This window comes from Amphimedon queenslandica, unplaced genomic scaffold, assembly GCF_000090795.2.
Source record: "Amphimedon queenslandica unplaced genomic scaffold, v1.1 AMPQUscaffold_13321, whole genome shotgun sequence".
NCBI classification, from domain to species: Eukaryota; Metazoa; Porifera; class Demospongiae; order Haplosclerida; family Niphatidae; genus Amphimedon; species Amphimedon queenslandica.
Window position 1 is genome coordinate 123,616 of NW_003546443.1, and position 11,816 is coordinate 135,431.

The 11,816-nt window shown below is 39.5% G+C and overlaps 5 protein-coding genes and 1 long non-coding RNA gene across 6 annotated transcripts in view; 5 read left to right on the forward strand and 1 right to left on the reverse strand.

The window, feature by feature from the left end:
* The window catches only part of LOC100632374 (succinate dehydrogenase [ubiquinone] iron-sulfur subunit, mitochondrial-like), a 3,069-nt gene extending 1,938 nt beyond the window's left edge, over positions 1-1,131 (reverse strand). Inside the window, exons 1-4 of the mRNA XM_011406658.2 lie at positions 981-1,131; positions 828-923; positions 547-691; positions 405-412 (exon numbers count right to left, since the gene is read on the reverse strand). Coding sequence (XP_011404960.1) covers positions 405-412; positions 547-691; positions 828-923; positions 981-1,022 — 291 coding nt within the window. The 5' untranslated portion in view covers positions 1,023-1,131. The remainder of the gene's footprint in view (positions 1-404; positions 413-546; positions 692-827; positions 924-980) is intronic.
* Positions 1,132-1,137: 6 nt separating this feature from the next.
* On the forward strand, positions 1,138-2,739 carry LOC105313331 (tripartite motif-containing protein 45-like). The gene has a single exon (XM_011406659.2). It carries the CDS (start codon positions 1,164-1,166, stop codon positions 2,679-2,681), a length of 1,518 nt encoding a protein of 505 aa, XP_011404961.1. The 5' UTR covers positions 1,138-1,163; the 3' UTR covers positions 2,682-2,739.
* Positions 2,740-2,931: 192 nt separating this feature from the next.
* Positions 2,932-4,759, forward strand: LOC109583172 (tripartite motif-containing protein 45-like). Its single transcript, XM_019998401.1, has one exon. The coding sequence runs from the start codon at positions 3,017-3,019 to the stop codon at positions 4,586-4,588; it is 1,572 nt and encodes a 523-aa protein (XP_019853960.1). The 5' UTR covers positions 2,932-3,016; the 3' UTR covers positions 4,589-4,759.
* Positions 4,760-6,454: 1,695 nt separating this feature from the next.
* LOC105313332 (uncharacterized) lies at positions 6,455-11,198 on the forward strand. The gene is made up of 2 exons (XM_011406660.2): positions 6,455-7,402; positions 8,193-11,198. Exons 1-2 carry the CDS (start codon positions 6,464-6,466, stop codon positions 11,112-11,114), a joined length of 3,861 nt encoding a protein of 1,286 aa, XP_011404962.1. The 5' UTR covers positions 6,455-6,463; the 3' UTR covers positions 11,115-11,198.
* A 27-nt stretch (positions 11,199-11,225) lies between these two features.
* On the forward strand, positions 11,226-11,556 carry LOC109583180 (uncharacterized). Its single transcript, XR_002185393.1, has 2 exons — positions 11,226-11,342; positions 11,404-11,556. It is a non-coding gene; the product is annotated as an uncharacterized LOC109583180 (long non-coding RNA).
* Positions 11,557-11,564: 8 nt separating this feature from the next.
* Positions 11,565-11,816, forward strand: part of LOC100632500 (rho GTPase-activating protein 29-like) — a 21,822-nt gene continuing 21,570 nt past the window's right edge. Inside the window, exon 1 of the mRNA XM_019998397.1 lies at positions 11,565-11,642. Within this exon, the coding sequence (XP_019853956.1) occupies positions 11,565-11,642 (78 nt within the window). The remainder of the gene's footprint in view (positions 11,643-11,816) is intronic.

Here is an 11,816-nt window from a genome sequence, read left to right on the forward strand (position 1 = left end):
TCGGACAAAAGTCCCTGTACTATAGTACAGGGTCACCACCCAAATTTCACTAAAAATGACTAGGAAATATTTCTCCATTTTTATTACATTTTCTGATACATATACATGTTCTTATGTTGTGTAGCGAGTTTGAGCTGAGTCCGATCAAATTTTGATTTTTTATGAATTTTCAAAGTTACTAAAAAATTGGACAAATGTCCCTGTACTATAGTACAGGGTCATCGGCCAAATTTCACCAAAAATGAAAAGGAGAGAATTCTCCATTTTTATAATTTTTTCTGATACACATACATGTTTTTATGCTACATAGAAAGTTTAAGCTGATTCCGATCAAAATTAATTTTTTTACAAATTTTCAAAGTTGCTTCCCAAAAATAGCAATAGACAAATTATAATAAACACACTTTGTAATCTAACATCAAAATTTTTCAGAGACAATAGTAAATAATTGAAACACAAGATTGTAAAGTATTTCTTCACACAGTATGCCTTTTTTATTGCCTTTCAACTTTCTCCCCTCTCTCCCTCCCTCTTTCTTTCTCTAACCTTCTCTACACGATCGTCTAAAGGTCAGTGTGGGGTCAATTTCATTCTTAATCTTTATGAGAGCATCAAGGACCATCGGACCACACTGGTTGAGATCAACTTTATACTCTTGCATCTTAGGCTTTGACCCTTTCACTTCTGGATTCTGTAGAAAATATAAGTATATACATGTATGTTATGTATAATTATGTGACAAATATAGAAGTGTTAATATTATCAATGTGATACATGTACATGTAGATTGTAGTACATGTTATGAAAATACGTGTACATGTACATACCCATCTGTAAACAAGGAATGTCTTGAGTCTTGGTTGTTCCTTGTGTTCAGTGGCAACTGCTGCAGCGCTTGAAGACCATCTTATCATGGACAGGAGCTACAGGAGTGAGGGTTTCTAATTAAAGCCCGTTCCTACTTTGATTCCCATTCTTACCCTGTGTGGTGCTAGTAAAGGAGTCTTTAGCCTCAAAGACATGACTGTAGTTGAATTCTAGTCCTTCTTTCTTTGTATTTCTTTCACTGCAAGTTTGTGTTACATCAGAAGATATAAGGTGGGAGGAGCGAGTTTGATTGAGGACACGCCTATCACTAGTTAGTAGGCGGGGCCAGAATCAAGATGGCGTCAAAAGAAGACCTCGAACTCGTGCTCGAAAAATATCCTCCAAAAAAGGAAACCGATATTTCTGGATCAGAGGACGAACTAGATTCTAAGAAAGAAATTGTAACAACTAAAGTAGAAGATTTGACCTCAATAACTTGTGCTGTGTGCCAGTCCACATTTTCTGATCCTCGACTATTGTCCTGTCTCCACAGTTTTTGTAAGCAATGTCTGTCAAAACTCCTTGTTCGTGGACTTAAGTTTAATACTATAAAATGTCCATTGTGCCGTAACGAGCATTTTCTTTTACTTTCTGAAGGAGTAGATGATTTGATGCCTAATACACAATTGGCTTCTAAATTGGAAAGTCTTCTACAGCCAGCTCCTCAGCCATTATGTGGAGAATGTGAAGAAGCAAATGTGGTCAGCTTCTGCGAGAACTGTCACAATTATCTCTGTGAGCTTTGTCACCAAGCACACAAAAGAATGGCCTCCTTTAAGAGTCACTTGTTAGTACTTCCTGATGAAGCCAAATCGAAACCAAAAGTAAAAGCATTTCAGTGCCCAAAGCATCCTTCAGAGCCTCTTACAGTTTACTGTATTAACTGTAAGAGTGTCATTTGTCGTGATTGTGGTTTGTATGATCACAATGGACACAAGTTTAAACCAGCCTTGGAGGTTTCAGATCAAATTAAAAGATCTCTAATATCAAATTTGGAGCAGCTCGAGGCTAAGCTTGAAACATTTCATTCCCATTCTGAAGAAGTTACTAAAGTTGAAAAACACGTTACAGTTTATCCTGACGAAATGAAGTCTTTCATTACATATCGGTTTGAAGAGTTACATAAGCTCTTGGAGAAGCGAAAAGAGGCACTCCTACAACAAGTTGATACACAATACAATGATTTTTCTAAAATGCTTTGGGTGGAGAAGGATATCGTTGAAACAGGTATTTGCAAGTTAGAGGCTGGAATTAAATTTGCCCAACAACTTGCTGAGAGTGATGACAAGCTGGAAGTGGCTGTGTTGGGCTCTAAAGCTCTTACATCAATGGAGCGAGTAAACAAAAGCTTATCTTGGGATCCAAAGTCCATAAAAGATCTTGGCCCATTAGCATTTGCTGCACAAGAAAATGACTTTGACGAAAATTATATAGAAAACATTGGAATAATGAAGATTTTTGGAATCACCATGAGCGATGGGAGATATCTGGGACGGTCATCTAGGTATTTCCGGAAGAATTACACATATTGCATTGAAGTTAAAGCTAAAGTCGATCAAAAATACGCTGTCCTGTTTCCTCAAATGAGTATGCTGTCATTAGACTGTAGTTGCATAAGAGAAGGCACTGTCATGGTTCCATGCACTACGGAGTGTAAGCAAGATAAATGGGAGGTTACGTTTCAGACTAAACATCCTGGGAGATACACTATGGAAGTCATTTTGAAAATAAAAGCTGACAAGTACTGCAAAGAAGTTAAAACATTTGAAATTAATCATGAACCTCGCAACTATTCTTATGATCATTACTTTTAGTATTTAAAAAAGATATCACCAGAACGAGATGATGTTGAACTTGATTCATTAAATATACAATCAAGATCCACTCTTGATATAATTATAGACATCTAATTCTTTAATAACGAATGATCACTCCTCTGGATGTGTGTGCAAACTGGGCCGTGTGCAAAATATAACACGCATGCATGCATGATCTATGCCAGTGGGCGGGGCAAAGAGGGATGTACCTTAAATCATTAAATATCTATGGATGTACATAGTCTCATCGTAGATCTCATCAAGTTCGGTACATCATAGAAGTTGCTCACTAAGGAAAAAGAACTGGTCAAGGCCTTCCCACTAGTCTCACTATGCTGCAAGAGCTGGAGGGACCTGAGGCACGGCACAGTACGAGTCCGATCTCCTACTCCACCTCTTTTCGAGCCTCTGGTAATGAAGAAGTTCAAATTGAAGAAACTCCGTTAAGGTGTACGATATGTCAAGATACTTACTCAGATCCCAGAGTTCTGCCTTGTCTTCACAGCTTCTGTAAAGGGTGTCTATCAAAGTTGGCATCAATATCTACTTCTATTAAGTGTCCGTTGTGTCGAAATGAGCATACCCTCCCTAAAGGAGTAGATGAGCTATTACCAAACACACAATTAGCTCGTAAAGTAGAAACATTATCAACGACCACTGAGAAATTAAAATGTGATCAATGTGAGAGTGACGAAACAGATGTTGTAAGTTTCTGCTCTAATTGTGAAACCTACCTTTGTAAATCTTGTGATGGAGCACATAAAAAGATGTTAGCATTTAAAAGTCACTTGCTGGTCCTCCCAAAATTAGCACGAAAGGATCCTAAAGTGAAGAGTTTCATGTGTTTGAAGCATACCTCAGAATCTCTTACAGTTTACTGTATTAAGTGTAAGAGTGTCATTTGTCGTGATTGTGCTATTTATAACCACAATGGACACAAGTTTGAACCAGCAATGGATGTTTCAGATAAAATTAGAAAATCCTTGGTATCAGATTCAAAGCAGCTCAAGACTAAGCTTGAAACATTTCGTTCCCATGCTGAAGAAGTTGCTAAAGTTGAAAAACATGTTACAGTTTATCCTGATGAAATGAAATCTTTCATCACATCTCAATTTGAAGAGTTTCATAAGCTATTAGATAAACGCAAAGAAGCACTCCTGCAACAAGTTGATACACAGTACAATGATTTTTCTAAAATGCTTTGGGTGGAGAAGGATATCGTTGAAACAGGTATTTGCAAGCTAGAGGCTGGAATTAAATTTGCTCAACAACTTGCCGAGAGTGATGACAAGCTGGAAGTTGCTGTGTTGGGCTCTAAAGCTCTTGCGTCAAATCGAGTAACCAAAACCTTGTCCTGGGATCCTAAGGCCATCAAAAATCTTGGCCCCTTGGCTTATGATGCAGATTTTGATAAACGCTGTATAGAAAAAATTGGAATAATCAATAATATTGAAGTAGTAATAAGTGATGGAAAGTATTCTAATTCTCTTAGAGATTTTCAGGAAAATGGCACATATTGCATTGAAATTGAAGTTAAGTTTGGTCATCATCCCAAGATATCATTTCCTCAAATGAATTTTCAGTGCAGCTGCAGACGAGGAGATGAAGTATTGTCATGTACTACTTATAGATCTAAGCTAAATAAATGGGATGTTACGTTTCAGACAAAGTATTCTGGTGATTATACCCTCGAGGCTGTCTTAAAAATATGCCGTGATGATTGTCATAGAAAATCTAAGTTATTTTGTATTCCAGAATCATCTAGTGATAGTGCATTACCACCACCAGATCTGCCGATATCGGTATCTTATGCCCAGTTCAAGAGGACCAGTCACTACGAGAAAAGGGAGGACCCACCTTGTCCTCGGGTCCCACGGGTGAAAGGACCAAAAGACAAACTCTAGTCAAGGGACTCCAAACCCAAGTTAAACATTTACTTTTGTAAGATATTTAAGATTTTCTTTTAAGTTTTTATTATATTAATTTTGTACCAAAATTTGAAGAGTTACACAAGCTCTTAGATAAATGCAAAAAAGCACTCCTACAACAAGTTGATGCACAATACAATAGTTTCTCTAAGATGTTATGGGCTGAGAAGGATATCGTTGAAATGGGCATTTGCAACTTAGAGGCTGGAACTAAGTTTGCTGATAGCTTGCCAGCAAGGAGCAATGACAAGCAGGAAGGTATTGATCCTGTTAACTCAATGAATAGGAGCGATGACAAGCAGGAAGGTATTGATGCTGTTAACTTGATGAAGAAAATGAATTCACTCTCATGGGATCCTAACTGAGGCCATAAAAAACCTCGGGCCTATAATATATATGGCTCAAGAAAGACAGTTCTTTTCAGGATCAAGTGATTAAGATTTCATTGAAAGCATAGGAAAATTTGGGGATATTCCTAATATTGTCATAACAAATGAAGGATATGAAAGATCAATTGCACATGTCATACCTCGAACAGTACATCCTCCTGGTTCTGTAAATGTCACTGCTTGGAAGTACAAGCTCAATGTGGTAAAATACTCATTTCTAGTGCTAGCATTTTGTGTACGACTGTACGTGCACTATAACGAAGGAAATGACGGCTGTGACTGGAATCAGTGGAGTGGATTGTAACACTGACCAGTGGCGTATCCAAGGTAGGGCATGGTAGGGCATTTGCCCTACCAACTGCTACTGAATCAAAATTAATATTGCCTTCTAATTTACTGTAGTTAAAAATTTAAGATATCTCCAATCTTGATTAAGGCCAGAGAACACAATAAATAAAGAAAACACTCAAAAGAGAACTTTAGAGAAGAAAAGAGCAAGCCGAGCTAGTCCGATATAGTCAACTTCATCATCATTATTGTGGGCGTAGACGTACTTTAATTAAAGACACGCCCATTATGAATATTAATTAACCGCAAAAATTTTTCGGCGCGCTTCGCGCGCCATCTTTGCCCCACCATCTTCAAAAGTCTAGATACGCCACTGACACTGACTACAATGCAGAGTGAAAATAAATGGGTTGTTTCATTCCAAACAGTTAAACCTGGAAACTACTTTATTACAGTGAAATTAAAATTAAATGGTGAAATTTGTTGTCGTAAATACATGTATGCATCTACAGTCAAACCTGTCTATTCCGGGCACCTTGGGACCAAATAAAACTGTCCTTATTATAGAGGTCTCCTTATTTCAGAGGTTCATTAATACACATTTATATTGTATTGGGACTGATACTACCTGTCCTGATTATAGAGGTGTCCTTATTTTAGAGTGTCCACAATAGCAGGTTTCACTGTATTGTTTTGTACAACCATAAGATTTTTATTTCTTATTATTAAAAATTAATGCGGGACTACACTCATTTTTAGAAAATTTCAGACTGCATTCAGTAAAAATTGAGTCTGGCCCCACGAGATCTATGCTATGGTTGCTGCTTTACACTATGGCCACACGTGTATTGAAAATGGAGAAGAACCTAGAGAACAAAAAGGCGAAAAAGGGTAAATGGCGATGTAAATTGGACCTAGATTGGGACCATGAATTTGAAGAGGGCTGGGACGAGGCCGATGATTTTTTTTCCACTAGTCCAGAAGAAAGGAATGCAATACCAACGTCAAAGAAGCTCACGAAATTACACGGCAGTCCATTTCATTATTGACACGATAATCCACCCAGACGACTGTAGGCTGGGGAATGGTCTCGGCACTCGGCAGCGAGACTCTGACAATCCATGCCGCGAGTATGAAAAAGCCTCGGAAAATCACAGTGAAAAGTTTGGACCCTATGGCTATGCAACCGTGTGAAGGAATTGAAGACATTCCGGATCCATTAAAGTGTGCTGTTTGCCAGGATACTTATTCAGATCCCAAAGTTCTGCCTTGTCTTCACAGCTTCTGTAAAGGGTGCCTATCAAAGTTGGCATCAATATCTACATCCATTAAATGTCCGTTGTGTCGAAATGAGCATACCCTCTCTCCTAAAGGAGTAGACGAGCTATTACCAAATACACAATTAGCTCGTAAAGTAGAAACGTTATCAATGACCACAGAGATATCAAAATGCGATCAGTGTGAGGAAACGAATGTTGTAAGTTTCTGCACTAATTGTGAAAGCTTCCTCTGTGAATTTTGTGATAAAGCGCATAAAAAGATGGGGATATTTAAGAGCCATGTTGTAGTGCTTCCGAAATTAGTGAAAAAGAATCCTAAGGTAGAGGGTTTCATCTGCCCCAAACATACCTCCGAATTTTTTTCAGTTTACTGCATTGACTGCAAGAGTGTCATTTGTCGTGATTGTGCAATTTATGATCACAATGGGCACAAGTTTGAACCAGCTGTGAATGCTTTGGATGAAATTAGAAAATCACTTGTATCATATTCAAAGCAGCTTAAGACTAAGCTCAAAATGTTTCGCTCTCATGCTGAAAAGGTTGCTAAAGTTGAAAAACACATTACAGTTTATCCTGACACAATTAAATCTTTCATCACATCTCAATTTGAAGAGCTTTATAAGCTTTTAGATAAACGTAAAGAAACTCTTTTAGGAGAAATTGATAGCCAATACAATGGTTTCTCTAAAATTCTTTGGGTCGAGAAGGACACTGTTGAAACAGGTATTTGCAAGTTAGAGGCTGGAATTAAATTTGCTCAACAACTTGCCAAGAGTGATGACCAGCTGGAAGTGGCTGTGTTGGGCTCTAAAGCTCTTACATCAATGGAGCAGGTAGCCAAAACCTTGTCCTGGGATCCTAAGGCCATCGAAAGTCTTGGCCCCTTGGCATATGCTGCAAAAGAGAGACATTTTGATAACGATTATAATTATAGAAAAAATTGGGAAAATAGAAAACGTTGAAATTGTAATAAAAGATGGAAGTTATCGCAATTCTCATGATTTTCAGAGGAACGGCAAATATTGCGTTGAGATTGAAGTTAAAGCTGATTTACAATTCAAGATACTGTTTCCTCAGATGAGTTTGCTGTGCACTTGCAAGAGGGGGAATGATGCTGTGTAATGCACTACAGAGCCTAAGGGGAAGAAATGGGAGGCTAAGTTTCAGACTAAATATGAGGGGACATACACTATTGAGGCTGTTTTAAAAGTAGCTGGGGAAGACTGCCTCAAAAGATCCAAAAATATTGAATTATATACCTCTGACCTCTAGCCTTGCGCAACCAGACTCCACTCTTTCCAAATCTCATAAAAGGGTGGAGGGTCTGGCTGCGTAAAGATCAAGACTATGTAGCTCCTTTGACTCCTTAAAAATTTTGTTTTTGCTTCCTTTTGTGTTGTAATTTGTACTTAAAATGATAATTCTATAATCATAATTGTAATTGTTATAATAATAATTATTGTTATTTGATAATAATAATAAAAATTAATTAATAATAAGGTGGCGGAGCCTAAGCAGTAAGCATGCATGCATGCATGGCCTGTTATAAAAGACATAGCCTTAACTATTATTATGATTAATAAACTATAATTAAGCTGAGTGAGGTGAGGTCTGAGGTTAAAGATCGCTAGAAAAATGGTGGATAGAGTGAAAGAGTCCATGGAGGCGAAGCAGAGGATTGGGACGAAGAAGGACGAAAGTACCAATGTACCCATTTCATGGTCACTAGCACCGTCACCATCAATACACTCGCCATGCTCATCACCTCCCGTCGCTCCGTTCGGAGTTGAAGACTGCTCTGAAGAAATAGATCTATGTATAATTGAAGAAACTATATTAACGTGTGCAGTTTGCCAGGATACTTATTCAAATCCTAGGATATTGCCTTGTCTTCACAGCTTCTGTAAAGGATGTTTGTCGAAGTTGGCATCAATATCTACTTCCGTTAAGTGTCCGTTGTGTCGAAATGAGCATACCCTCTCTCCTAAAGGAATAGACGAGTTACTACCTAACACACAATTAGCTCGTAAAGTAGAAACATTATCAATGACCACAGAGATATCAAAATGTGATCAATGTGAAACAGCAAATGTTGTAAGTTTTTGTTCTAAATGTGAAAGTTACCTCTGTGAATCTTGTGATGGAGCGCATAAAAAAATGTTGGTTTTTAAAAGTCATGTGCTGGTACTCCCAAAATTAGCAAAAAAGAACCCTAAAGTGAAGAGTTTCATGTGTCCCAAGCATACCTCAGAAGCACTTTCAGTTTACTGTATTAACTGTAAGAGTGTCATTTGTCGTGATTGTGGTTTGTATGATCACAATGGACACAAGTTTAAACCAGCTGTGGAAGCCTCAGATGAAATCAGAAAATCCTTAGTATCAAATTCTAAGCAACTTACAACTAAGCTCAAAACATTTCATTCCCATTTTGAGGAGATTGGCAAAGTTGAAAAACATGTTACGGTTTATCCTGACACAATGAAAAGTTTCATCATGTCTCAATTTGAAGAACTGCACAAGCTCTTAGATAAACGTAAAGAAGCACTCCTGCAGCAAGTTGATACACAGTACAATGGCTTCTCTAAGACACTGTGGGTTGAGAAAGATATCATTGAAACAGGTATTTGCAAGCTAGAGGCTGGAATCAAACTTGCTCAACAACTTGCCAAGAGTGATGACAAACTGGAAGTGGCTGTGTTGGGTACTAAAGCTCTTAAATCAATGGAACAAGTGACAGAAACGTTATCTTGGGATCCAAAGAACATTGAAAATATCAGTCCCTTAGCATATGCTGCACAAGAAGGAGGGGATGCTGATAAAGGTTATATTGAAGGAATTGGAGCAGTCAAAAATATTGAAATTGTCATAACAGATGGCAATTACATGCACATGTATACAATACCGTATCCTCAACCTGAACCTTGCAACAATTATTTTCAGAGAAATGGAAATTACTGCGTTGAAATTGAAATTAAAGCTGATCACCATTTCAAGATAGTTTTTCCACAGATGAGTTTACTGTGTAGTTGTAAGAGAGGAAATGATACCGTATCATGCACTACAGAGCATAAGTCGGATAAATGGAAGGTCACGTTTCAGACTGAATATGCTGGGAGCTACACTATAGAGGCTGTTTTAAAAGTAAATGGTAAAAATTGCTGCAAAAAGTTAAAAAATATTGAATTCCCTTATGAGTCCATACCTACCATTCAGGCTGTAAATTCCAGCACATTTTCAGTTGATCCACCTAGCCTGGCTCCACAGCCTATAAATACTACTGGGATTAGTCTGCACAATCCACATTACAGTTCAATCTCAAAGCCAAACACTTTTTCAGCAGTTCCTACATCATTTCAACAGCCTACCATACCATGTGCTAACAAAGCGTTTGACTTAATGCCAGCAGAGCCTAGTTCCAGCCCGCCCCGTTGCCTACCTGCAGTTGAGCCTAGTCCCAGCTTGTCCCCTCCCTTACCTGTTGTATATGGCATAGCTTCTGAGCCTAGTTCCAGCCCGCCCCGTTACTTACCTGCAGTTGAGCCTAGTCCCAGCCCACCCCGTTGCTTACCTGTTGTATATGGCATAGCTTCTGAGCCTAGTTCCAGCCCACCCCATTGCTTACCTGCAGTTGAGCCTAGTCCCAGCTTGTCCCCTCCCTTACCTGTTGTATATGGCATAGCTTCTGAGCCTAGTTCCAGCCCGCCCCGTTGCTTACCTGCAGTTGAGCCTAGTCCCAGCTTGCCCCCTCCCTTACCTGTTGTATATGGCATAGCTTCTGAGCCTAGTTCCAGCCCGCCCCGTTGCCTACCTGCAGTTGAGCCTAGTCCCAGCTTGTCCCCTCCCTTACCTGTTGTATATGGCATAGCTTCTGAGCCTAGTTCCAGCCCACCGCGTTACTTACCTGCAGTTGAGCCTAGTTCCAGCCCACCCCGTTGCTTACCTGCAGTTGAGCCTAGTTCCAGCCCACCCCATTGCTTACCTGCAGTTGAGCCTAGTCCCAGCTTGTCCCCTCCCTTACCTGTTGTATATGGCATAGCTTCTGAGCCTAGTTCCAGCCCACCCCGTTACTTACCTGCAGTTGAGCCTAGTTCCAGCCCACCCCGTTGCTTACCTGCAGTTGAGCCTAGTCCCAGCTTGCCCCCTCTCTTACCTGTTGTATATGGCATAGCTTCTGAGCCTAGTTCCAGCCCACCCCGTTGCTTACCTGCAGTTGAGCCTAGTCCCAGCTCGCCCCCTCCCTTACCTGTTGTATATGGCATAGCTTCTGAGCCTAGTTCCAGCCCACCCCGTTACTTACCTGCAGTTGAGCCTAGTTCCAGCCCACCCCGTTACTTACCTGCAGTTGAGCCTAGTCCCAGCCTGCCTCATCCCTTACCTGCAGAGTCTAAAACTATAGCTACTACTTTCAAAATATATGATGTGCAAGAGAAAAAAAACGAAAAAAGGAGTAATGTTCATATGAAATCAGTTGCTGACACTCAACCTCTTCGTTGGCCACTATACAATACAGAAAAGAAAAAAAAGGGGAAATTTCGATGGTCATGATTTGAGACTAAGGATATTAGAACTACTCTCTACTTTTAATCTTTTATACTATACTAATTATTTATTATTAAAATTATTTGTTAATTTTGAAGATGGCTCTCCCTCCTCCTCTTCCTTCTTGTCTCTTCTCTTCATTCCTGGCATACCAGAGAAGCCCGTGGGCCGAGGAGGAGTGTAAGGACTGCAAATACTAACAGCAATTTAGTTATACCGAGAAAGAAAGAGCGAGTAAGAGAGAGAAATTTATACCAAGCAAGACCCCTCGCCTATTTCTCGTTTATTATTATAGTTGGAGATAGAGAGAGGACTTTGTTAGACTCTATCAACAGAGTGCCTACTGTCTAAGTCTTCTCTTTTTATAAGACTGAGAAGAGAAGGAGACACAAACTGGATTCAAGATGAACGTGTGGCGTGTTATGAACAAGAGGAAGAAGCAAGAAAAGAGGAAACATGCGTCTGTTAGTTCTGTCCCTGATTCCTTTAGTGTGCCTAGTGCATCAGGGAGCTCTGTCTCCAGTTCACAGTCAAGTACAGGACTACATACTGGAGGAATAACTACTGGAGGAGCTACTGGACTGTATCACCATAATGCACCTAATAGCACTGTAAGGAGCTTTTCTTTTCTCTCTCTGTCTCTTCCCCCCCCTCTCTCTCTTTTTTCCTTCTCCATCATTCTATCTTCATTCCTCTCTCTCCCTCTCT